This window comes from Lagenorhynchus albirostris, chromosome 17 (assembly GCF_949774975.1).
Source record: "Lagenorhynchus albirostris chromosome 17, mLagAlb1.1, whole genome shotgun sequence".
Classification (NCBI taxonomy): Eukaryota; Metazoa; Chordata; class Mammalia; order Artiodactyla; family Delphinidae; genus Lagenorhynchus; species Lagenorhynchus albirostris.
The window spans coordinates 15,662,630-15,689,442 of record NC_083111.1 but is presented as its reverse complement, the minus strand read 5'-3'; the positions used below and the strand labels follow the sequence as shown (position 1 = coordinate 15,689,442).

Here is a 26,813-nt window from a genome sequence, read left to right as displayed (position 1 = left end):
ATACTGTTTGTCTTGTTCACACTTACAATCCCAGTGGCCATCATAGAATGGAGCTCATACGCAGTGGTCAGTACATGTTTGTAAATAAACAAATGAAATCAGTCAGTGCTGTTGTGGTTTAAGACTGGAATGGAGAAAGAGGTCCAGGATGTGGTCTTGAGCTTGATGGTTGACGTAGAAGGCCAGAGTTGAGGCCAAGACAGAAATGAGAAAAGCGCTGGATGCATGACCCAAGATGATGTTGGGATGTGTCAGGGGACACAGTCAAATACTAAAGTTTTTGATAAATGCAGGGAAGTGCTTAGGAGGTGGGTCATTCATGGAAGTGTTAAAGAGTTGTCAGGAACCTCAGAGAAGGGAGGGTTTCGTGGGAGAGCAGAAAAACAATGATTTGGAAGAAACAACAAGGAGGATGTGTTTGTAGGTCTGGAATCTGAGAGAATGAGCAGCCTCTACTGGGAAAAGATACCCAGGAGAAGTAAGGGCCTTGGAGGAGGGCTTAGCGGAGGGTGGAGGAATAGTTTGGTGAAGAGACTGAAGCTGTAGAGAATCTCATTTGCCATAGATTGATGGTCTGTGTTGGACGCAGAGGAAAGGATCAGGTGACCTGGGGAACTGGGTCAAGGCATAGGAAGCACAGAGCACCATGGGGATGGACCTTCATTTACTGTTGTCTTTTACTTTTTCTCTTCCCTTCTCTCCTCCTCTTCTCCTCCTCTTTCTTTTTCTCCTCCTTCTCCTTCCCCCTCCTCTTCCATCCGCTTCACCCGCATCTCCTTCTCTCCCCCCACCTTTCATAAGTAAAGATGTGAAAACCATGGCATGCTGGAGTGGCTGTGAATAGGACTTAGGGTTTATAAGAGGAAGAGGAGGCTGGAGAAAGCAATCTCCAAGAATTAACTCCAAGATGGTCTTTACCTCTGTGGTCACTATGCCTACCTTCCTTCCCTATGATAACTTAAAAATTCACATCCCTAATATTCTGGGTATCTTAAGGAAATAGCAAGGATAAAGAAGATATGGAGTCATCCTGACACTGGTAATAGCTGTTTCCACCTTTGTCCTTCAAGGAACCCTAGCATCTTAAAGCATTAAGGAGGCAGTGAGGCTCACTCTTCTCCAGTGAAATCTCCAGTTATCCTGGTGTGGGGAAACTGGAGGAGAGAGGTTGATTTTCCAAGGCATGTGGCTGAATTGAAAAATGCAAGGTTGTTTATTGTGTTTTTAAAACACAGTGACGTTCTGCTCATTTACTATTGACCAATGAAAAGCAATATTTTAATGATTAAAATGTTAAGAACAATTGGAGTTGAAAATAATGTGCTTTGAGGGATTACAAAATGTCTTTGCCTGCTGCTGCTTCCACTTCCACAAAGCCCAAATTTGTTATTCATTTGTTAAATAAAATGTCAATTGATATGGATTCATTCAACATTGATGTCTGGGGGTATTTGAAAATCGGAAATTTCTGGAGGAGAAAAGAATCACATCTGACAAATATGATTTCTTGTTTTCGTAATTGTTCATGAAAAGATCTACCTTTTGGGATCTGATTCATTCATTCAACAATTCTGTATTGAGCACCTACTGTGGGCCAGGCAATGTTCTAGACAGTGGGACTATAGAGGTGAAAAAGTAGACAGGTCCCTGCTCTCATGGAGCTTTCATTCTTGTGGGAGAGACAAATGATAAATAGGTAAGTGGTAAGTGGTAATATAAGTAAATAGGCAGTGAAAAGTGCTCTGAAGAAAACGAAAGCAGATCAAAGACTATGGTGAAGAGTGGGTAGGGGTGTCTTTTAGAAGGAAGGCTTCTCTCAGGAAAGGGCATCTGAGCAGAGGTCTTAGTGAAGTGAGGGAATAAGTTTGGGTTAATCAAAATGAAACAGGATAACAGGGTTTGGAGTTGAGGGCAAGGAGGGGTTTGACATGATGATCTAATTTATGTTTTTAAGAGATCACTGTTTGTCATGTGGAAAATTCTCTTTGGGAGAAGGGTGGGAAGAAGGTAAGGAGAAGCAGGGAGACCAGCATTTCCTGGTGCAGAAGAAGAGGACTGTGTTAGCCCACGTGTTTCCTGGAGGAACCACTGAAGCAGGATGCAGTGTACCAGTATCCTATCTGGGAGGGGAGGGAAGGTGAGGTCAGGGGGCGGTGCCCGGGCTGCCCTCTCTGATGGCCACGGCCAACGTTGGTGACTGGAACAGAGTGGCAGACAAGAGAGAGAGAGAAGTTGTCACTTTTAGCCTATATTGGAAGGGAGAGCTGACTGGACTTAGGATAAAAGGATATGAGGAAAGGAGAAGAATCGAAACTTAACTTTTAGGCTTTTGACCTGTGCGTCCAGCTGAATGATGTTGACATGGACGAGATGGGAGCCCAGGGGAGCCGTGAACTGAGGACTTGCTAATTTTTAGATTTCTATCGACTTTCTCAGTGGCTTCTCTAGCTTGTGAATATTAGTTCACCATGGGTCCTTCTCTCCCTTCCTGCAGTAAGATTTGGGGAGCTTCTTTAACTTACATGTGAGAGGTAGGAGAAAGAATGCAATGATAGGAAACAAGAGTGCTAAAACAAAGAAGGACCTGTTGTCCCTACATCCCCAGGGCTCTGCCATGTGGCCTTTGGAGTTTACTAATGGTAAGAGAACCAATTTATTTACCTTGATAAATGGCCTGGGAGCATTCTTTTTGCCTTAGCTTATTCTGGTCTCATGAAATTAAAAATAATCTGAATTCTTAGATTATTATTAAAAAGTTTAAAGTGTTTTAGGCAATTAAGGAAAAAAGTACTTGAGGTAGAAGGTGGAAGATTCTTGACTTTAGGCTACACAGAGATCACAGGGGTTTGAATTTAGAGAAAGCCCTAAGGGTATGGCTGTTTACATGGCATTACATAGTCAGTAATTTTAGGTGCACACAGGTAAGTAGCAGCAAATACTCGGGCAGCATCATGGTTCTTATTCACATCTATTTCATAAGGAAAACTATCGACCCATTTATATTGCCAAAGATCAGGTTTATTGTTGTGTGTTTATAAATAACTTAAAATAATTTAACCATCTTTCAAGTTATTATGGTTTAAAAATATCTACTTTGCTTATGACCTAAACCTCACAGTCTCATTAAACAAATGTTATTTATTGATTACCTACCACATGCCAGGCCCTACCAGGTGCCAAGGAAACAAAGGAGAGTAGGAGGTCCTTGGCCCTGGAAGCTCACGGGTAGCCGAGGAAACTAACATCTATACACTACATAAACTAACCATCATGTAGTGTGGTGAGTGCAACTTTGCGAGTGTTTACAACATTCCAAAAAGTACAGAGAAAGAAGATATTATCCTAAAGAGAAAATAATGTTTTAGTCCCAGTGGAAGAGTGTTTGACAGGCAGAGGAAAGAAGAGCATTAACGTGGCAGTAGGCTCTGACATGAAGACCAGCCAAGACAGACAGGAAAATGCATGGCATGCACGGGCAGTCCTCAAGTCCAGGGATGCTGTGTAACTCTAAACCCACAGGAGGGTGGATGCTTGAATATCTTTATATAATCTTCCAAGGAATTTGGAATTTTTTTCTAGGGATAGTATAAGTGCAGGTGAGAGATTGTAAACTGGAGAATGGACGTGAAGAAGTTTCCGGGTAAGGAAGATCAGTGTGGTGGCAGAAATGAGAGTCAAAGGGCAGTGGGTGGAATGCAGGGTGAGTAGCTAGATGGCCGTTTCTCTAGTCCAGGTGAGACATAATGAGGACCCGCCCCGGGACAGGAGGGTAGGGCTGGAGAATGCAGCACAGCTCAATGGGTGTTTCTGAATTGGAGATGGGTGACTTGAGAGTCACAGAGGGAGAAAAAAAATGAGATGATTCTGAGGTTTCTAGTTTCTATGAAGGGGGGTCAGGGGATAGTATGTTTTGGTGGAAAGAGTGGGCAGATGTGGGTTCAGATACCAGCTTTCCTATTTATTTGCTTGGACATGTTACTTAATTTTCTAGCCCCATATATAAAATGGGGATAAAGAAATCCTTTTTTAAGCATTTTGCTGGATAGATGGTGATACTGTCCATCGAGTAGAATTAAAAATACAGAAAAAGGGCAAATGTGGGGGCAAAGATAGTGGGAATTTGGGAATCTGAGATGTTAAACATTTCTTACACAAACACAGTATTATTTGCTTTATGTCATTACTTCATTTACTCCTCACAACCATCCTATGAGGTGTAGGTAGTATTACTGCCATCATTTTACATGAGAACATGTCAAGGCTCAGAGGGATCAAATAACTTGACCAAGACCACGTAGAAGAGTTGGATCTTGAATCTGAGCTGAAATTAAATTCTAATTCCAGAAACTGTGTTTGTATGACCACACTCTGCAACCTCCCAAATCTTTCTCCATGTGTACACACATATACTATGCATATAATCTAAATCAGAGCTTCATGGAACCTACCTTATGCTGTACAATCACCCTGATATCTTCTATTCTGTTATTCTATTTGTTTATAAAAAATTGCTGAGCAGAACCTATGAAGTTGAGTTTACAATCTTTTCATGGGTTGTGACCCATAATTTGAAAAACACAGAGATAGAGCAAGAAAAGAATAAAAGGGATTTCTGCGGCTTCCATCCTCAGATGGCTTTGGGGTTTTTTGTGTGGTAGTACATATTTGTGTTGTGGTTTCATTTTTTAAAAACTTCTTTCTATCTATGATGATCCAGGGAAGATATTACCCCTCCAGCAGCTCTGCTGGATAAATCTTCTCTGCCCTTGGTCTCTTTCCAGGCCTAGAAGAGGGGATTAGAAAGGTTGTAATTGCAGGTGGCCTGGGCAAGTGGCAGCGCTTGTGGTCCAGGCATTCTCTCCCTTCTATAAATTGTATTTAATCCTCGCGTAGCTATTTGTATGTTGGCCTCCCCACGTGTGACGACAGGACTTGTCTTTGCATGTTTGCATCTGCAGCATGGAGTGCAATGCCTGGAACAGAGTAGTGACCCAACATGTGCCAAGAGATGGGGGACACCAGCCAAGCTGGCCTGCCTTCTCTCATTAATATGGCCTCCATCTCTGCCAGACCAACAGCCAGAGGGTTGAAGTCTGGCAGGTCTCATGAGTACTGCTGACCTTCATCTATTCTCTTGTCACTGGGTTAGGCCTATTTGCTTTACCCGGAAAGGATTAGTCATAGGTTTTGAGATTCTAACCCAAAACCACCACTGTTTTCCCAAACACGAGCTAGAAAATTACATTTGAGAAACATAACTGTACTGATGTGATATCATGAAAATGTATAAAACCCAGAGTTCATGGAAGCTTATGAAAGGTTTTAATGTAGAATATAATGAATAAATAATAGAGCCTCTGCAGACAGTGATTATTCGTAGAAGAAAATAAACATATTACATCTTATAATAATTGTACCCAAAGCATATGCATCTTAGCCAGGAAAAGCGTAGGATGAGTTTGAAGGGAAAAGGGGAAATACATATATATATGTGTGTGTGTGTATGTATATATGTATATATTTATGTAAATGTGTATATATGTAAATGTGTGTAGATATTTATGTACATAAATAGATGGCCCATATTAGCAATGAAAGAAGCGGAGAATCACCATTTTAAGGCCTCATGTTGGAAAAAAAAAAACGTTTTTTTTTTTTGCTTCTTTAGTTCAGAATGATTGTAGAAGAATATTTGATAGAAGAGTTTCGTGCATTTCTGAGACTTATTGAATCAAGTATATGTGATTAAAAAGAAATGAGATTCTGCTTGAATGCTTAAATAATCTCTTAAAAAAAAAGCTTTGTGACTTGAATGCTGAAGTGGAGCATATATAACTGAAAGGCAAAGGAATATCCATCTCCATGCAAGAAAAAACGGGCTTAGTTTGCAACTTGAGAAATTTTAGATGGTTGTAGGAATGCATTCTTATTTTTAAAAAATTGCTGAATCAGTGCAGGCAAATGAGGATCTGTCCTATTTCTACTTCTCCAAGCGGAGATTAGACTGCATTTCTCAGTAACACAGTCTCAGGGGTGTGTGTCCCCTTGAACACAATAAACCAGAGGACCTTCCGGTCCCGCCCAGCCCTGTAATTCAAGTTCATCCCTCCCCTTTCAGCGAGGTGGTTCCAACCAGTGGCCGGGACTCCTGTGCTCCTAAAGTATTGCCACTGTAAAAGCCATCACTGACAGGTATTTAAGAATATTATGACTGTGTTTTCTAAGAGCTGATTTAAAATTCGAATCACTGGATCAGTTCCTATAGGTTCCTTAATATAGTTTAACTTTCTATTAGGTTGACTTATGAAATTGCCATTTCTGCGGGTCCAAAAGGTCTACGGTTTCATGTGGCCACAACCTATAGTTGAAACTATATCAGTGCTTTATACATATTTTGTATTTTGCTTGGATTATTGTGCATTATTTTTCTTTTTCCAGCCATTGGGAGCAGTAGCTTCAGCCCAAGACCGTCTCACCAATTCTCCCCACCACAGATTTATCCTTCCAAGTAAGATATATTTTCTCTTAATCAATAAATAACTTTTCTGAGTAGTCTTTTACCTTATTTCAAGTCGTGTCTGGTGCCCACGTGTTACATCTTAATTTAAACTAAAGCGTGTTTCATAGAGACCTGAATGTATTTACGCAAATTTATTTGGGGCATCACCTAGGAGGGACACTGTAGTATTTTGGTTCTTTGTGTATTACACTTGAAAGTTATACATTAAGAAACAGTCTTAACTGGAATTTGTGATTTGGTTGTTAATCAGTTACCTTGCATGTTTCCATCTAATGCATGGGCTTTCTATTTTCTGTCATTTCTGACAAATAGCAGACCATACCCACATATTCTCCCTACCCCTTCCTCACAAACTATGGCTGCATATGGGCAAACACAGTTTACCACAGGAATGCAACAAGCTACAGCCTATGCCACGTACCCACAGCCGGGACAGCCCTATGGAATTTCCTCCTATGGTGAGTAATCCCTCGGCTTTAGCACTGACGTTGCCTAGTGGGCACACCTGTACGTGTGAAAGTTTCACAGGAGTGGTACTTAAAGACGGTCCTCTTGGGCCACTTGAGAAAGGGTGGTCACCTTTTGTGTCTAAATTCTTAAAATGATCGTTTCTAATGAGCATTGGAAGAGCTGGTAGTTACTTATCTTGAGGTCAGAGGTGGCAAATACCATGGTTCATATGCCCTCTTGCTCTCGTTTTGTTTTGTTTTGTTTTGTTTCCATTTATATCTCAATTCTTAATTTGCCACTTGAGCGCTTGGCTCTGGAATCCAAAGTATTTTGGTGCATATTTCTGATAAAACTTCTGTGAATGGAGTCTTTTGGGGTGAAGATTCATTTCCTATTTATCAGATGCTGAGCTATGATTAGAGAAGTACAAGCAGAGTTCAACAAACCCTGGCTCTAAACTTGAGGGGGGGTAGTAGTCTCAAATTTCAGCATTATCAACCATTAGGAAAAGTGATCTATATCATGGCTTGGGCTGCACTTTAAAGAGGCCAATCAGGAAACATTTAAAGCTCACATCCCTATTTGTTCCTTCCCACCTGGAGATTATCTTTATCTTAGCATAATTTAACTCAATTGTTACAGGGTCAATACCTGTAAATTAAAAATAAATCCAGCCAAACCTCAAAGTTTAATTTTTTAAAAGCTTAGGATTCTAGAATACCTTCACTTCCATTGAATGGTAGCTGTAATTTTAAACAAACTGCAACTTGTTGGAAGAGAAAAATATGGATTATTGGCATTTTATTAAGAAATAAATAAAACCTAGTGATCCAGAAAAAAATACATGAAAGTTTGGAAGCAAGACTGATAGAAAAAACTGGTGGAGTGTTTTGTGATCAATATTCTAATTATGCCTCTGCTGCTATCGTTATTTCATAATAATCTTTTCTCAGTCTGAAAGAAATAATGTTCTTCTTTAAGCATTTCATTAATCATTAGAAGGTGAATTATTTTTTGCTTTTTTGTTCTGTCTTTACCCCAAATTGGCCATATATATAAATTTCTTATAAAATATATAGAAATTAAAATCTAAATTATGTATGACTTCAACATTCATAGTTTTATTTTAAAAAGATCACAACTGAATGTGATCTAGGGAGGCGTTTTTCAACCAGACTTTAAAAACAGCCATAAAATGGACTTTCTAGAATTATCTTTCATTTCCATGACTTTTAGTCGTTTCTCAAAATAACGTTAAATATAGATTAAATTTGTCTGTAATTTACTTTTAAACTATTCTTATGCTAAAAGAGGGAAAAGAGTCTATGGTTTGAATTGTGTAACTTCAATTCTATAATGTGAGTTAAGGCAGTCCCCAATTTATATCCTCAAAATTTATTTGTAAGCTGATTATTTGAAGTAGAAATGTATTTTCCAGTACAAGCAATACTCAAGTACTGTAGACCTGTCAGTGCTGCCGGGGGAAGGTACCATTCCTGTTACCGCCTTGGCTGCCACTCACACAACTCTCTTGTTTTTCTTTCTCTTCCCCATTCAGTCATGGAAGGGCCCTTTGCCAATTTCTGGGCTGCGGGGTAAGGACTTCTCTAGTTCTAAACCATCAACAGATGGCCCTGTTGTCTGAAATAGTTGTTCCAGTAGAGTGAGATGAGCAGAGGTTCGGAGGTTAGGCTCAGAACTAGTAGGATGAAGATGGGGATTTTCATGTGGTAGGTGGGGATAGGGGAGGTGGTGAGAGTGAGTCTCAGTGTAGAGGGCTTTGATCCCAGGACCTTCCATGCTTATAAATCTCCTGGGAATAATTCTCAGTCCTTAGTATTTTTCTGATCACCTCCTTTCTTCTCTTTTCGTACCTTGAGGACAAGGAGATGCCCCAGTGCTTCTGACCAGCCATTCTCTTTTTCTTGGGCCAGTGCATGGAAAAATATGGCAGCCTTCTCCCTATTGCTTGCTCTGAAGGAAGAGCACATCGTTTAGGGGTTTTAACTGCTGATAGTTAAGGTCCTGATAGTTCTAGAAGACTTTCTCCAAGGACTTGTGTCCCCTGACTTTTCACCTAGACCCAATAAGAAAAGATAGGCAAATCTTTTCATAGTAAGAGCAAGGGGTCCACGAGGAGGAAGAGGTCGTGCCATTCTTCACTGGATCTGCGTGGAGTCGACCAGTGAGATGAGTTTGACAGCTTGTGGATAGAAGCTATGGACACAGGTGTGGCTATGGGTGTTTTCTACCTCTTCCTGCTTTTCCTTACCTGTTCTTATCACAAAGATTCCCATCCTGAGCCTCCAGGCTAAAAACAGAGGTGGCACAGGTGAAGACTGAAAGCAGATCATTATAGCATCAAATGGAGAGAGAAGGGGGAAAATCTCTACTGTGACACCATGAAAAGGAAGGGAGTTTTCTAGAGCCATCTAACCACCTGTCTTGGGCACTTGTTTTTCCAGGGACCATTTATAAGTGTGGGTTATTCATTGGTTTGAGATTGCCTGTACAGGGAAAGTCACATTTTAAAAAAATGCTAAGGTTGTGTTAAGACTGAAATGTAAGGCCATTATGAGGTTACTTCGAGATACTTCAGGAATTAGAGTAGGCTCTCTTCGCCAAGAGTCAGATTCTTCCACTGCCTTAGGAAAGTTACCTAACTTCATTCTACTGATGAAATTCCCCTAAAATGGAAATAAACAGTGAGACTACTGTGTATTCTAGATCCCAAAGATATTATTTATCTTAAGTGAAAAGTAAAATTATTCCAAAATGTGAATTCCCTTGGCAGAAATTTTCATCCCCTCCCTCTGTGGGAATTAAGGACAGTTGTTAACTTTCATGAGTGTCTTTAATTATGATCCAGGGCTGAGCCCTGTACAACGATACCGCCAAACCCAAGTCCTGAAATTAGGATGTCAGCTTGGCACTTTGGGAAGTATTGGGGGGCCACAAATACACTATTTTTACATTATGTGATGAAAAGAAAGTGTACTTTATGTTACACTTAAAACAATTATATTTGAATAAAAACCTGAAACTATAAGGGACAGAAGGAGAACTACTTGTCAATTTCTCTGTGCTGTTTATAAAGCACTATGCTGTTCTATAGGATTGAGTTATCATTCTTCTTCTCTTGTGCTTACTGCCTGTAGGATCTGGATATCTGGGAGAAGGCTTCCCCCTGTGTTGCTTAATTCTATGCCCAATATTGCTACCTCTGACCTCAAACTGTGATGTGTACTAAAATCAGCTTTGTGGTAGAAAGAGTAAAGAAAAAAAATGTTTTTAATGTTATGAGGCTAGAGACTCTAAGTAATCACTTTTTAGAAAAAATATTTTGATTCTGATGTTAATGCAACAACATTTAGAATAATGTTCAAGTTTAATTATGGCCATTTCTGGACTGTAAAGATGATCTTAAACTCTTGTAAAGCAATACAACTAATTATAGAAATGATATCACTGGAGTTAAATTTTATAGAAAATGGAATTCAGGAAAACAAAAGAAAAGAATAGTGCAGATACGCATTGAAATCTGTAATAATCCTGGTTTTATTCTTTTTAATTGAAGTTACAGTGAAGGGTATTTCACTCTATGGCCTTGGTTATTGAGATAACACTGCGGGGGGGAAGCGTTTGTAATTGGATAGTTGTGGGAGTGTTTTTGTATATGGACCAGCTTTTGAAAATGAACAGATAGATAAGCTATCACTAACTGATTTAGGTGCATTGTGGGCAGGCATCAAGACTGAAGGTGGATTGTCACAGTCTCAGTCACCTGGACAGACAGGATTTCTCAGCTATGGTACAAGCTTTGGGACCCCTCAACCTGGACAGGCACCGTACAGCTACCAGATGCAAGGTCTGTATACACACTGGCATTGCTCTTTTCATTAATCCTGTGGGACAATAATTACTTTCTAAAGTGGCACGTGATATTCTGTGTAAGGAGCGGTTGATGGTGAAAGTGGGCTGGGCTTGGAGGCAAGATACCTGGTTCTAGTCTGGTTCTTTACTTCCCTGCTCTCTAGGCCTAAATTTCCATATTTATAACATCCAGGGGTTAGACTGGATGATCACTCAGGTTCTTTTACAAAAAGCTCTAAAATTCTTTGTGTCATTGAAGTTTTCTGCCTTTGCTTCTATCAACTAAAAAAAGAGTGAAAAAAAAAAAAAAGCAAAGTCAATGGTGTAAGAGGTTGTAGTATGATACATGCTAAAACCCCTGGCACTTGGTGTCGCCAATCAACCTGTCTCAAAGGGGTATGTTTTCTTCATTTTCATTTTCACGGCTCTGGAAATAGAGCATGTGATAGGTGTTGACTAAATGATCTGCCAAAGACCAGGAGATCAAACTGACAGCCACTAAATGCATCTTCAAGCTATTGCTTCCAAGGACGCATCCCTGGGTTCTGATTTTTGAAACTATAGACAAAACATAATGTAAGTGCAAGTCATGTGGATGACTTGTAAGCTGAAAGCTTACAGTTGTCAGAGCTGTTTCACGAGTAGGCATTACTGTAATTAGATTATTATCATGCAAATGTGTCTAAAATACTTGAAAATTGTTCTCACCTAATTTAAACATTCTCCTAATATTTTGTTTTTACCGCTAATCAGTTTAACAAATGATATGCATCCTTTCAATAGTGCCAAGCTATAGTAGATTTAAATACCTGCTATTTTTTAAAAAATTATTTGTTTATTTATTGAAGTGTAGTTGATGTACAATATTACATAAGTTAGAGAAGTACAACATAATGATACACAATTTTTAAAGGTTATATTTCATTTACAGTTACTACAAAATACTGGCTATATTCCCTGTGTTGTACAATACATACTTGTAGCTCATTTATTTTATACATAATAGTTTGTACCCCTCAATCCCCTCCCCCTATCTTGTCCTTCCCCGCTTTCCTCTCCCCACTGGTAACCACTAGTTTGTTCTCTGTATCTGTGAGTCTGTTTCTTTTGTGTTATAGTCACTAATTTGTTTTATTTTTTGGATTCCACATATAAGTGATATGATACAGTATTTGTCCACCTTTGTCTGACATTTTTCACTTAGCATAATACCCTCCAAGTCCATCCTTGTTGCTGCAAATGGCAAAATTTCTTTCTTTTCTTATGGCTGAGTAGTATTCCATTGTGTGTGTGTGTATACCACATCTTTATCCATTCATCCGCTGGTAGACTTAGCAACCTGCTCTTTTAAGTAACAGATATGTTATAGACATCTTTTCACATCAATAAAATCTATTTTATGGCATCATTTTAATGGCTGCATGGTTTCACAGATATATCTTATTTAACTAACCCTCCTATTATTGGACGTCTGGAGCAATGCCACGAATATCTTAAGTGCATGCTTAATTATTTCCTTTGAGTAAACTTAAGTGTGGAATTGCTAGGTAAACTGTTTTCAACTCTTAGGGATTTGTTATATATTTCCACAAGGAAGGGCTGTGAATTAGCGTGAACACGTTAAATATTTTACTTTAAAAAAAAATTGTCATTTTGGAAGATCCGAGATTTTATTGTTGTTTTCATGTGTATTTTTAGAAAATTGAGCTGATAAACCAGTTTTTCTTTTCTTGCATGGTGGTGTTGGTCTTTTCTTATTATTTCTTATATTATGTCTCTTAAACTTTAGTAATGTTTTATAGATTTATAAAACTATATATAGTTTATCATTTTTAAGAGCTTTTTTTCCCGCACGGGAAGCTAAAATTTTGTGGGACCAGATTCATTAATCCTTTCATACTTGGTTTTGCCTTTGGTATAAAAAGGCATGGATTGTAAAAGTTTGATATATTTGATGGCTACAAAATTAAAATTACCTTATGACAGATAGCATTTAGTGTTAGAAGGATATTACTCATGTGCTTGATTCCAAAACTTGAAAGCTGCTCTTGGAAAAGAGCTATGTTTCTCCACATGCTGAATATCAGTTAAGTAAAGGGATAGAAAGAACAAACATCGATGAGACTTCATTAAAGGATCGAATAGTCTTAGGCTTTAGTAATGAAACGGATCATAAGGCAAGCAAAGTCTGTTCGCTCCTAAAGCTTTCATTGGTGTCAAGGAGAGAGACAGTAGGCAAACAGACAAATACATTATGCAATTGCAGAGTCTTAGGAGAGTTATGGGGAAAAAATCTGGCACTATGGTCGGTTCCGTTCTACTCCGGGCATCCAGTCTCTTTAAGGAGAAGTGGATCCTAAAGGTCAGAATGAAACAGGCGAAGCGCCTTCCGGAGAGGAGAGGTAACTACATGTGTGATTCCTGGGCTTGAGCGCATGTGCGGCCCTTTGGTTACCATCCACAATGGGCTGAGTACAGAAATTGCGAGTTAAGTGTTTAGAAACTTTCATGGTACGTCCGTAGTAAATCTTATGGTGGTGAAATCAGACATGCACTCTGCGTCTTTTCTTTTTTCATCTCATTCTTTTAGTCATACATAACAATTATATTTTGCTAAATTGTCAGCCTGGGAAGGATTAGGAGACGAGAAGCATGCTGTGGGTCTCAGAGTTCGAGAAATATTGCCCTTGACTTAGCTTTATCTTTCTGTCCTCGCAGATCCAAAGCTTATGTGGCAAGAAAGTTCCTAAGAGGACTAACTAGCTGTCAGAGTTGTAAGCATAGCGTCAGTGTAGAGAGCAGAGTGGACATGAAAGAGGAGAAAAGAACGTTAGTTTGGAGGCGGAAAGAAGTCTATTTTAAAGCCGAAATAAGGACATGTGTAGCACCAAATATAGCATTGCTTTTCTAGTTATAGGTTTCATTGCATCTGGGATGTTGCATTACAACTTTCTGTGTTTTTAAGCGTCCCCTGGTTGAATGGCCTTTCCAGTGGGATTTTAGAGCCCTTTTTCCATGACTGAGGTATTATTTCATAGGGATATTTCTATAACGGCACCTCACTCATTTTCAGAATAAACTATGACTTTCACACACCAAGCCAAAGAATAATATGCTATTAACTTGAAAGTTGCCAGTCTGATGATGGATAATGATACGTAATATGCTATAAACTCCTTATGGTCAAATGTGGATAATTAAGTAAACTCTGATTAATATGTATTTCTTAAATATTAAGTGCATTGTAGAAAATGAAGTGGATGAAATGATTTTATGTGCCCAGTCATGGGAGTCTATAGACCTTTGGCTTTTCAATACTTCTTTTTAATATAAAACTTTCTATAATGTCTGAAATTATTGTCAAAATTCTCTAAATTCTATTATCCTTAATGAATAACAGTGATTTTTGCTTGTATCAATCTTATATCTGTTAAAAGATCTTAGAATCTTGGATGACAGTATATGTTTTTTAGTGATTTGGGAGCGTTTTACCTAGTACTTTCTTCAATATCCTTTGAACTTTTAAATATATACCTTTTAAATATAAGGTATGATGATGAGTTATTCAGAGATTTAGTTACTAAGATTTCATAATGTTAGGATTTCACGATACTAGAAGGAATGTTCTAGTAACCCAGATGACTCAGTGAGTGTTATGCTGATTCACTTCAGGAAAATTTTTGATGATCACCTGTTTGGTTCTGTGAGATTTAGAAGGTTGGACTTAAAGGTACAGTGAAATCTTGCACTGTGGCTAACAACGTAAATTCTAGAGTCAGACTGCCTGTGCAACAGCCCTGCCCTTGCTGTCCGTGGGACTTCAGCATGGGGCTTGACGTCTCATGTCTCCATTTCTTCGTCTCAAATGTGGGGATAATATTATCTGTTCCCACAGTAGCATTGTGAGGCTTCACTGAGATTATCCGTGGATATCACTCTGACCAACATCTGGCATGTAGTCCGCATTCAAAGGCTTATTTTTCTTTACTGTGTTCATTGTGGCAGTGATGTGTAGTGGTGGGGGAGGGGTGATTATTATTATTATTGTTATTATCATCATCATCATCATCATAATCCAGGCTTCTGAAATAGTTCCAGATTAGGAAGCATTACCTAAATTCTCCTTCTCTCCCCTTCCCCAGGAGGAAAAAAAATTCTCTCTATATGAAATAAATATAAAAAATTTAATATGTATACTATTATATATGTGTCTGTACACATATATATGTATATATATATATATAACCAGCAAAGAGAGCTCCAAGAACCCAGTAACCAAACAGGCATAGCAAAAAAAGAGCCAGATCTAACTCATGTGCTGGCAAGGAAGGAGAATCACTATCAAAAGGGTCAGGGTTTGTGTACACGATACAAATGTACAGAAGAAACAAGAGAACAGCCAAGAATGTGAAGAAGAAAATCAGAAGAGAGAAATGGCTGTGTTGGCAGCAGCGGTGGTGGGCGCTGGAAAGCAGGAGCAGTGGGTAACACAGAAGGGCCACGCGGACAAAGAAATAAACTCAGCTCTGCAGTGATGGGGAAGAAAGCGGCATCAACCAGGTCCTTACGCCCCAGGAATCCCTGCAGCCACAGTGCGACTTGAATGCGAGGAACTGGTGGGGAAAAGGGAGGTAATAGCCGTGTAAACACCAAATTATTTAGTTAGGAAACCAAGATTAGGGAGGAAGATGGGAACGTGACAAGCTATGCTCTATCGAGATGGAAAACTCTGCTGCCCATAACACAAAAAAACAGCTACTGTTTATCAGATGCACTTACCATATGCCCAGCACTTTTCTAATTATCTTACATATATTATTTCATCCCTGCAACGACCCTGAACAATGGCTTTGAAGGTTAAGTATCTGAAAATGCTGACGAATACATCAAAATGGAGAATGGTTTAGAACTGTCAGACCCTGCCATGTTTTCTATACGCTTAAATGACCGCACCTATAGGGGAGGCACTTACAGAAAACGACAAAAACAACGAAATGTTGTTGCCTGTAGTATGTTTCCTGAAGGGTGGATTTGCTCTTTTGGGAGCTGAGATACTGCATTACACGGCTAGCTATGTAAGTAGTAAAAAAAATACCAGCTCGTGAAGCTTAGAAAACTTTTTTTAGAGAGCTCATTTCCGAGCACTGTCTGTGTTTTAACATTTTCACGGCACTTAAGGAGAAGGTTGAACTGGTAATTTGTGGGCATTTTGGCACTGCCTTATCTTGTGAACTAGGCCAGCCTTGGTGCCCTCGTTTAGTCCAGGTGAACCTTCTGGATCCTTCCAGCTCCAATGTTCAACACTTACGTCCATGGCAGGCTTCGGTGAATCTGGCGCATGCCGCTTTAAGGCAAACAAGGAGCAGAGTTTTAAATGCACTAGTTTTTAAATGCACTAATACTAAAAGCCCACAGAGTAAAACCTCAGGGACTAGAAAATCTGATTGCTTTTACCTTTGCTGCAAGATTCTGGAAAATTCTATCTCTGCTTTTATTGGATCTCTTTTGTACATCCAGTGAAAGATTAGAAACTTAAGTTTAACAGAGAAAGACAAGATGTTTCTGTTCGTGGACAACTGTAGAGTTCACCCTGAGGAAGTGAAATCCTTGCTGGTAGTTTTTGACATCTGCCTGCTCCCCAGGGTCAGCTTCAGTGTTTCTGGAAGAAGTTTTGGATGGTGTGAGATTTTCTTCACACGCCATTGACAAACATGCAAATGAGTGAGTTGAATGAGGGAGTGTGGACGGACAGAGGGTGCCTGGAGACCCCTGGGTCAACCGTGCAGATCCTGTAGATAGTGTTTTCAATGCTGCCAATCAAAGGGCACTGACAACAGGAATGAAGGGGGGGGCGTGTGAGTTTATGTGTATGTCTGTGTGTGTGTGCGCACACGTGCGTGCGTACATGTACCAAGGGCAAGAAACTTAGGAGAAACTGCTTTAGCCTATGATTCACTGACCCGTTTCACAGAATATCTGCTAAGCTTGTCATAAGCAAATTTTATTCTCCTTTTATGTAAAAGAGGCATCTGACTTGAAATCAAGCTTTTAGTTATAATTTCTTAAAAACACAAGTTCCAGACCTATTGCTGCCATCCCCATTCATTCATTTACCACCACCCCCCCCCCGTCCTATACACTATAGACTTAAGAGTACCATCAACCACAGAAAACAAGAAACTGTTCAAAATTTTGAGGCTGAGTCATAGGAAGAAAATGACATTTTGTTTAGCAATCTGTTTGAGGTAAGGAAGTGCAAACGATTTTCACACGAAAAGTAATTCAAGTTAAGTCTGGTCTCTTAACTGGTTAAGCTTCAGCTTTGAGGCAAACCCAGGTTTCCCTAATAACTTAGTTCTATTGATCGACAGTTGCAGGGGGTGACCATCTCTTCTCATATTTTCATTTTATTTGGTAGTATGTCTGAAATATACAAATGTTTTGCTGGGAGTGGAGAGGTCTGTTTCACAATAGCAGTTGGAAGTTAAGATTCATAAGAACTCTAGTTCTCTTCATTTGGGAAAACGAATTTGGAATTTAGCATCGTAAAATCCTTGGTTACTTTATTATCGTAGTTTGTTCAAAGCAGTCTTCCCCTGTGTTCACCCTAGTAGGTGGAGCTGGATGGAGACATCACAGAATTACGGTGGTTGTGTGGAATGCCTTTCTGAGTGTTTTAGTGCCCCAGAGAAGCAGTGAGGTGGGGACATTCCTGTCATTCTGCAGCAAGAAGGTGTCAGGATTTGCCACGATAGATGGGAGGGACTACACAGATGCGCATGCCCGAAACCCAGAGGGCTCTGGAAACCCCGCTTGGTTTATTTTCCTTTCGGGTTTATTGCTCTCTTTTAGAGGAGAAAATCACACGAATTCTAACTCCGTCTTTGTATATAATGTTGTTTGCTCTGTTAGAGAGATTGGAGTTCCAACCAGTGAGGAGAGACAAAAAACAAGGACAGGGGTTTGTTAATGGGACGCTGAAGGGTGACAGCTCCACAGTTCTCTGCACCTCGCCGATCTGGGGCTCGTTATGAAGCGGGAACCGTCCAATAATAATCTAATAAGGACAACCACCCCGACTTCCGTTGGTCTGCCTGTCTATAGCTTTTCAAATATATAGTTGAAGTCTTTCAGTTTATTAGTTTTTTAGAACCTCAAAACTGCTTACCAAAATGTACTGTTAAAGTTTTTTCATTATCTATAGAAATGGTATTTTTCCTAACTTCAAATATATGGTTTTAAGAAAATATTTATTAAACCTTTTTAATAATCTGCTCTGATAACGCCTTCGAGATGTGCACTTTCTGGCATAAAATGACAGATGAGAGTTACAATTGGAGAAAAGCTATTGCAGCTTGCACTGATGTTCACAGTTTCTCTTAATTGCTTTGCCATTCTACTCACATTTATATTTTAGTTTGTGGAATTTTTGCATTCTAGAATTTTTTTTTGGCTTAAGTTGATTTTTTAACAGTAATATTTTGTTTCAGTTCTTTTGGCATCTTGTGTTATTTTAAATGACAAGTGTTGAAAATTGTATGGAGATCTTTTGAAATCCAGTAATAGCGATAATTAATCAGAGATCAATACCCAAATTATTGCCGGTATGAATTGGTTTTTAGTAAAATATAGAGAAATAGATGAAGAAAGATAAATAACGAGGTTTTGTAGTCTTTATTACCCTAGTTACAAATTGTCTTTGAAATAGAAAAACTATTACTGAGATAAAAAGGAAAACTTGGTCATTTAAAAGCCTTCTTGTAAGAAAAGGGGAAGACTTTGGTTTTAAAGAGCCCATCTGGCCTTCAGAGGCTTTTCCGCAGGGAGCTCCACTGACTTCTGCCACATAGATTGCGCCCGATGATGGACATAGCCCATGGCAAAGAGGCCAGGGAAGGAAAGCAAATGGACTTCTGTGAAAATACACGAGGGACGGATAGCATCCTGCTTGCCGAGTAAGTGCTAGAAAATGCTCTAAAACATGGGAAATACAGACAGGCCCCAGCAGGTTCCAGCATTCTTATGTTGGCTGGGATTCTGGGTTTTAATGTGAGTCCTTGTTCTCTGTTCAGTAGACCTTTGACCTACATGTTACCCTTTTTTTTTTGAAGTTATAGCTGGGCAGTGTTCTCCAGGTTAAGTCACACACAAAACTTTGACTTGATATTTTAAATCATGTTATAAATCAACATAGGCTGGGTTCTTCTTCACTATGAAACAGTAGTAAGGATTTATTAATAAAGGTTTGGAGGGGTTGGTTTATTTTTAAACTACAATCGCTTAGCATCTATAGAACTGGGTGGCCACACAGGGTCTTCTAGCAAGACTGTTTCTTGTTTGTTACGGTTGGTTGACGAGACCACCACCTTTTCCCTATAGCAACCCCTGATGGTGACAAGAAGAAAGCCAATATTTCTGATCACTATCCTTGGGTGACTATATAATTTCCTTTTAAAATTAACCGGCCTCAAAAGAGTTACAATGAAGAAGTCTTTTAGAAATGAGATCATTATTTATGAAATTTCTCAGATGCCCTTGTCTCTACCCTTTGTGTGTCTGTGATGTTTGTCCAGCGAAAAATTAATACCACTTTTCTGTCCTCCCCACCCCTTTCCCTTTTGGTAACCATAAATTTGTCTTCTATGTCTGTGAGTCTGTTTCTGTTTTGTAAGTAAGTTCACTTCTATCATATTTTAGATTCCACATATAGGTGATTAGCAGATACAAACTACTATATATAAAATAGGTAAACAGCAAGGACCTACTGTATAACACAGGAAACTATATTCCATATCTTGTAATAACCTATAATGGAAAAGAATATGAAAAAGAATATATATATATGTGTGTAAGTGAACCACTTTGCTGTATACCAGAAACTAACACAACATTGTAAGTCAACTCTACTTCAATAATAAAAAATTGAAGTTAAATTAAAAATATGACTTTTTACAATATATAATTCACTTTCAACATCGCTGAATCAGAGCATCTAAAGGGTGCGTTTTGTGTGGTAGAATGGTAAATGGTGGCCTGGAAGTGGAGATAATGGCCAATCCCTAACTCAGAGTCCTTGGGCCAGGAAATCACCATTCTCTCTCTGACAAGGATCCTACCTCACATACTGATGTGGGAAATAACCTGAGACAATGGATGTGGAAATAATGAAACATAAATGGACTGTAAAATCATAGGATGTTATTGCGTTCTAAATTTGAGATTTTTCATCTGTAAGCAAGGCTCTTATTTTCATTCATGTACCCATGAAATACCAATATCTGAGCTGGATCAGTGATATTTTATGAGCTGTTCAAAATTCACGATGCTTAATTAATTTAATATTTTATTTGATTTAAAACCCTGCTGGATTTTCTTTCCGGAAATTCAGACATATTTTAAATCCTTCCAGAAGGTGCTTCTAAGTCCTGTATTTAATATTCTTCATGTAATTTACATCTAAAGTAGTGATTATAATCTAATTTTTTTTTTGTGTGTGTGATACGCGGGCCTCTGACCGCTGTGGCATCTCCCACTGTGGAGCGCAGGCTCAGCAGCCATGGCTCACGGGCCCAGCCGCTCCACAGCATGTTGGATCCTCCCAGACCGGGGCACGAACCCGTGTCCCCTGCATCGGCAGGCGGACTCTCAACCACTGCGACCCCAGGGAAGCCCCTATAATCTAATTTTTAAAGCTAGGCCTTCATATATCATCCAGTTTAAAAGAATCCAGTAAAGTGTGTGTCCTTTAGATAAAATCTGAGAAATAAACAATTATTATTTGGTTATTTTTCCTTTCCCCACTGTCTTTTTCATTGCCAAACACATAAGGAAGTTGAGAGGTGGGCCTTCAAATCGCTCTTCCAAACAGCCTTCTGCCATCATTACCCCCCCACACACACACACACACACTCACACTTACACACACAACTGTGGAAAGATTTCCTCTTGTTACTACACCTGCTTCTTTATGACAGTCGTATTCTCACTGGACCCTGTTGTCATTACCATCCTGGATTGAAACTCAAGTACCAGTTCTGTCTCCTACTGGAGCCTACACGAAACCCTTCAAAGTCAGACGTGGTTTCTCCTTGTCCATGTGAGACTGGTGAATAAGCAAAACACATGAATTTAAGGAACTTATGGTGAGGATAAAAGCAAGGCCAATGAAGGCTGTTCTGAGAACAATGGTATCAATTATTAGTGAGCTCGAGTTCCCAGAAGGTAAACTCAGTGCAGAGAAGAACAGTCAGGGAAAGCTTATTGGGAAGATAGGACCTTAGCCAGATCATGAAGGATGGGAAATGGGGATTGACGGAGAGAAGCATTAAATAAGAGGAGCAAGAATGAATAAGATGCGTTTTCAGGATAGCGGGGACCCCATCCTGAATTCATGTAGTGAGCTGTGGACAGGCAAGCCTTGGAAAGTAGCTTGGTGAGCATATTCCTCTCCTGGGCACCTCCATCCCCACCTCTCCACCCCAAACGCTAACCCACCCCCATCTCCAGGTCCAGTCATATAAACAAAAATATCTTTGCATTTATAACACCTCCTCCGATCCTTAAAAGGAAAATCAGAATCATGACATTTCCCACGTCCCAATATGCTAATATTGGTATGATCAATATTCAGATTCCTGGGTTTTTCTGATAAAGAATGTCATTTTGCTGAACTGTTATCCTTTTCTTAAATGATCAAGAAATTTCTGTCACCTACCTTTAGTCTCTTTCCCTACTTCCCTATAAACCTTTCACTCTCACATCTTCTCCTTTGGATAGTTTATACTCACTGTGTACCAGGAACACGCTCCTTGACATTTTCTGTGTCTTGTCCTTCTCAGTCTAATCAGATGTTTTCATTTCATTGACTGAGCAGCTCCATGTCAGAACTTGTGGTGCTCATGTACATAACACAAGCTAATGTTTCTTCGTGGTGCCTTCATGAGATTGTGTGTTTTTAAACTTTCCTCAAAGGATAGACTCATGACACCCGCTTCTTTTGGTCCACAACACCCTCTAGGGTAGTAGGTGTGCCAATTAGATGTGTCAGTAGTTGCTGTGGACTGAACTAACTCGGAAAGGTTTCTTTTTCATAGTGTAACCTATATCATCTTCCCGTTCAGAATATAAAAATGTTCAACTTTAAAAAGAAGACAGTAGAATGAAAAATAATTTTGTCTCCTAGAGGAGTTCTGAAAGGAAAGTTTTTCCAGTGTTCTAGGCTGGAAATGAGTGTCTCCCCTCCATGCCAGAAAAGAAGGATGGCTATGATTTTTCACAATAGTAAACTATTGAAACAGATAAGATTTCCTTTTCACTAGTGGGGGAGAAAGTGTCACCACTGCCACCCTGCTTGGAAGGTAACTTAATTCCAAACTCTACCAAGAATGCTATTGGGCATTATTGGAGCTCCATTTGAACCAATCTCTGCCAAACTCCTTGAGTGAGAAATAATGGATTCGAAATGGGAATTCTTTCTACTTTGGGGAATTTTCATGATTTGTTACGTAAAATGTAAAACAATTTATCACAGAATATTTCTGTTCTCTTTACCTAGAGGTGACTTTTCATGTAAAATCTTTTGCATCTAGGAAGGAAAATACTTCTGTATTATTTTGATAAATGAATTCTCAATGCTAAGCCTAATTCTGTGACCTAACGTTGTAAGTGAAGACTCTTGCGAATCGAACAGAAACTCTCAAGAGGAAGGATCTTAATGGAAGAAGGAGGTCTGTTTTACCTGGTCATGTCCTGCCCTTTCTCCCCTGTAGCATACATGCTTAAGTCTGGTACGTGGTGGCCTTCTACACAAATGTGCCTCGTCTCCCAGGCCTGTGTAGAGTAGGAAGTGGGTTTAGTAGCTACACATGGACGCTTTCTTAGGAGCAGTGTCCTTGCTATTTTGCCTTTGTGGTGTTCTAAGCTTCATCTGGTGAAATTCCTCTGGTAATACTGGCACCCAATCTGCATCAGATCAGCTCTCGGACCCTTTACTCCCTATGAGCTTTGTTTAGCCCAGCTCAAGGGCCACAAATACCCAAAACAGTCTCTGAGACGCTTCCATCCTTTAAGTTCCTGGTGAGTGTGATTACTTTCCTAGTGTAAAAACAAAACTTATACTAGCGGGGGTTTTTGCAGCAGTTGCTAAAACACCAGTTGAATTGCTACTAAAACATAGTGGCTAGAAATCAGGGACTTTAGGTGTTCAGTAAACCTGTGGATTTTCAGGTCACGTCCTACCCCTCCTGCCTCAGTAAGATGGTGATTTCTGTGTCTGGGGAAGGGCCCAGATTTGTGCCATTTAACAAACACCTCCTGGTGATTCCGTGGCAGATAGTTAGCCATATGTTGAATATGTTGGTTAAAAATATATATATTAAAAGAAAAAGAACCCTGGTTACTTTGAGAGGCAATACACGGCGAACTTCAACTCTGGAGCCAGATGGCCTGGGATTGAACCCCAGGTCTGCCACACTGCTTGTCATCTTGGGCAGCTTCTTAATCTGTAAAATGGGGTATAATAGTACCTTCCTGAGGGGTGGTTGTGAGAGCTCGTGAGTTGTAACATGTAAAATATTCGCTTGGCCTGGCTCAGAGTAAGCCCTTGATATGTTTTAAGTACGATTATTCTTGTCACTCCTATTTTGATTCTATGTTTGCTTCCTATGGTTTTTTGTTTGTTTTTTTTCATCCTTGTAGAATGATCCCTGGGAACACTTTAGTAAACTTCAGATCTTCCCATAAAGCAACAGAGAACAGGGTAAGAGGACATGAGAGAGCATCGTATAGACGCTAAAACCAGACGGAGCTATGTTTAATTTTACTTCCATGCCATGGAAGCTATATTACCCTAACCTAACCCTCTGGTTCCCTATAGTATCAAGTTATTTTGATAGATAAAGCATGTGAAAGATGAACTTATTCCTAACATATAGTAAGCATTCAATGCATGTTTTCCATTTTTATTGTTCATATATGTCATATATATAAAATATAAACATCACAGAGAAGGAGCAGGAGACAGAGAGAAATTCAGTAACCCAGGCTTAGGAGGAAAGAGGAGAAGAGGAGAATTCAGGGAAGGTTTTTCTGAGGAAAGGAGTTTCTAGTCTGTGCTGAATTGGGAAGCTGATTAGAAGTTAGCCAGGATATAGTGGGAGTGGGGAGGGAGGGAGAGGTGCAAAGAGTAACCTTCAGAGAACCGCGTGTTGCTTCCCTTGTATGAGGCTGGAATGTGTATCTGGGTGGGTGAGGGCTGGGAGTTTCTGGGAAGAGATCAAAGAAATCTAAGAGAAAAACTACAGTCAGACCAAGTAGGGCCTAATAAATAAGCCCTGGTAAGGAGTTTGAATTTGATCCTGAGGCTAATAGGGGGCAGTTACTTTTTTAACAAGGGAGTGAGAAGATGAGATATGCACCTTAGAGAAAATATTCTACTGCTGGTGTGGAGAATGAGCTGTAGGGGCCGGAAGATGGGCAGGAGACCAGGAAGCAGGCTGTTGAAGAAATCCAGTGCTGGTGGCCTGGACTAAAAGTTATCAGCTCTCTTCCCTAAGTCCTCCGTGGAGGCGGGTGGGGCAGCCCTGCAGATCTGATTCTGGGGTTAAAAATTAATACTGCCTGAGCCTGATTCTCCCGCATGTCCATCTCTGCCTGACGTAAGTTAGATCCTTGTGGAAGTTGCGTTAAGTCTTGTAGGCCACTGGAGTGCTGTTAAACTCCTGCATGTGAAATGGAATGGAATCTCAGTCTGCAGTCAGCCAGTAAATGAGTATAACTTATGTGGAATTCCAGCTAAAGTACAGCCGTCGAAGTAGCGTGAAGTCTGGGGAGTCACTGGGGTACCGTTTAGAGTACTGAACAGTGATTTACTTGGTCAGACCCCAATGGCCTATATGTGCCATTATAGCTTCCATGGTCTTTTCTACTTTGTTCCAGGGAATAAGTTATGGAATAAAAACGTCCATTTTTAAAATATATTTTCTATATCTTAATTCATTTTCTTGGTGGATGGGGACTATTGAGGTCACTATTTATTGTTCAAAAATGTGTAGTATAAACCAAAGTAGCAAGTCATAACCTAAAAATGTGTAGTTTAAATGAAAGTCACAAGTCATAACCCAAAGTAATTTTTCCTATAAAATGTATATAATACAGTTTTCAAAAGTATTGATATTCACACTCTTACCCAGAATAAATTTGAATTTTTATAAGGAATTTTTTAAATGCTCATTATACGTTTGTGATATATAGGTATAGATATAGATTTAATGTTAATTGTTCACTGATATACAAATAATGAATGAGTCATATGCCCATGAAGTCCAGTGTTTAAAAAGAAAAAAAACAGAACTAATGTTAACCTGGTAAGTCCTAGAGGTCCAAGCCTGTATCTTCTGTCCTCATGTAATTATCACCACAAGCCCTATATTTAATACTTGCTTAGTAAGTATGTGGTTGCCACGTGCAAATGATCATTAATATGAAAAGCTTGTCTGTTGTTGCCCCTGCGTTTGTGGTGAAACAAGTATTAGTTGTGTGAGAGCTCGCAGCTTATCTGTGATAGGTGTTCTGGGCACTTTGAACAACCGATGTTCCTAAAATTTACAAATGAGGAAACCTCAAATATGAGCCTGTAATAACTACATTTAAAACTATCTTAGGAAATATTTTCCCCTCTTAATAAAAGTAACAAATCCTTGAGATTAGCTCAAGATGGCGGAGTAGAAGGACGTGCTGTCACCTCTTCTTACAAGAACACCGGAATTACAACTAACTGCTGAACAAAAAAGTACTGGAACCTACCAAAAAAGATACCCTACATCCAAAAATAACAAATCCTCTGATTGGGTTTTCCAAGTGCGTAGATGCTTGATAAATAAGTAGGAAAAGAATTTTAGATATGCAAAGAGATTAAATCATATTTATCTAGTTTGGGAAAGTCAAAAGAGGGAAAAGATAAATACGGTGGAGAATTTTAGAAACGTTTACTGGGCTAAACGGTAACGGTTCCGAACATTTGTGTGTCACTGTGGCTTGTTCATTATGTTTTCCAAAACATTACTTCATTTGATCTGTTTAAGAAGCCTATGAAATAGAGTTTCTACAGCTAGGGAAATTATTTCTTAGAGCAGTTAGGTGATTTGTCCAGAGTCCAAACAGCTCATAAGTAATGAACTGGAAACTCTATGTTTTCTGACTCTTTAGCCAGTACTTCAGTGTTCAGTAGCAAGTAAATAATTGGCATATATTAACTACCACATTGTACCTGAAGGCATCTGTGACTAGGCAGTTCGCATCGAAGATGTCCTCCTTAAACTGCCCATGCACTTACTGCCTAGACTGCTCATTTGCCATAAAATTTTAATTTAAAAAAATGGTTTTTCTGTTTACAGAAGTAACACAGTTCTGAGTGGAAAATTGAAAAATGTACATTGGCTCCATGAATATTATGTGACCATAGATTGCACCCCTCCATAGATTGAGATTTTTGTGCTTTCTGGAAATACTTTATGCTTTAAAAATATTTCAAATGAGATCACAAAGAACATTTTTGTTGCTTTAGTTTTTATTTTAACAAATTAGTATGAAAAAATTTCCTGTGTCTTTAAACGTCATTATGATACTATTTCAACAGCTTCATAATATTCCATTTTCCAAATAACACCTATTAAGAACTTGGGGATGCTCTCTATGTTTTGTTATTAGAAATAACACTGAAGAATATCTTTACTAACTACCTCATTGTATAAATCCATATTTTCTTAGATAGCCTGGCAATAGAATTGCTGGGTTAAATGATATATAAAATTTCTTGATCATGACCAAATTCCCATTTTGTTGTGTATGAATGCCATTTTTTACACGTTTGCAAGTCCCTGATCTTTTCAAAAATCTTTGCCAAAATGTTCATCAAAAATAGTGTATTATTAAAGGTACATGCACCCCTATGTTCATAGCAGTGCTATCACAA

General features: G+C 39.2%; 1 protein-coding gene across 7 annotated transcripts in view; it reads left to right on the top strand.

Moving 5' to 3' along the window:
• EYA1 (EYA transcriptional coactivator and phosphatase 1) overlaps positions 1-26,813 on the top strand; it is a 328,161-nt gene that overhangs the window by 202,995 nt on the left and 98,353 nt on the right. For 4 of the 7 annotated variants that reach the window (XM_060127905.1, XM_060127904.1, XM_060127898.1 and 1 more), the window contains 3 exons: positions 6,439-6,508; positions 6,833-6,978; positions 10,701-10,838. In XM_060127905.1, the coding sequence (XP_059983888.1) occupies positions 6,439-6,508; positions 6,833-6,978; positions 10,701-10,838 (354 nt within the window). The remainder of the gene's footprint in view (positions 1-6,438; positions 6,509-6,832; positions 6,979-10,700; positions 10,839-26,813) is intronic. The other 3 variants (XM_060127902.1, XM_060127900.1, XM_060127901.1) reach the window with 3 other exon arrangements.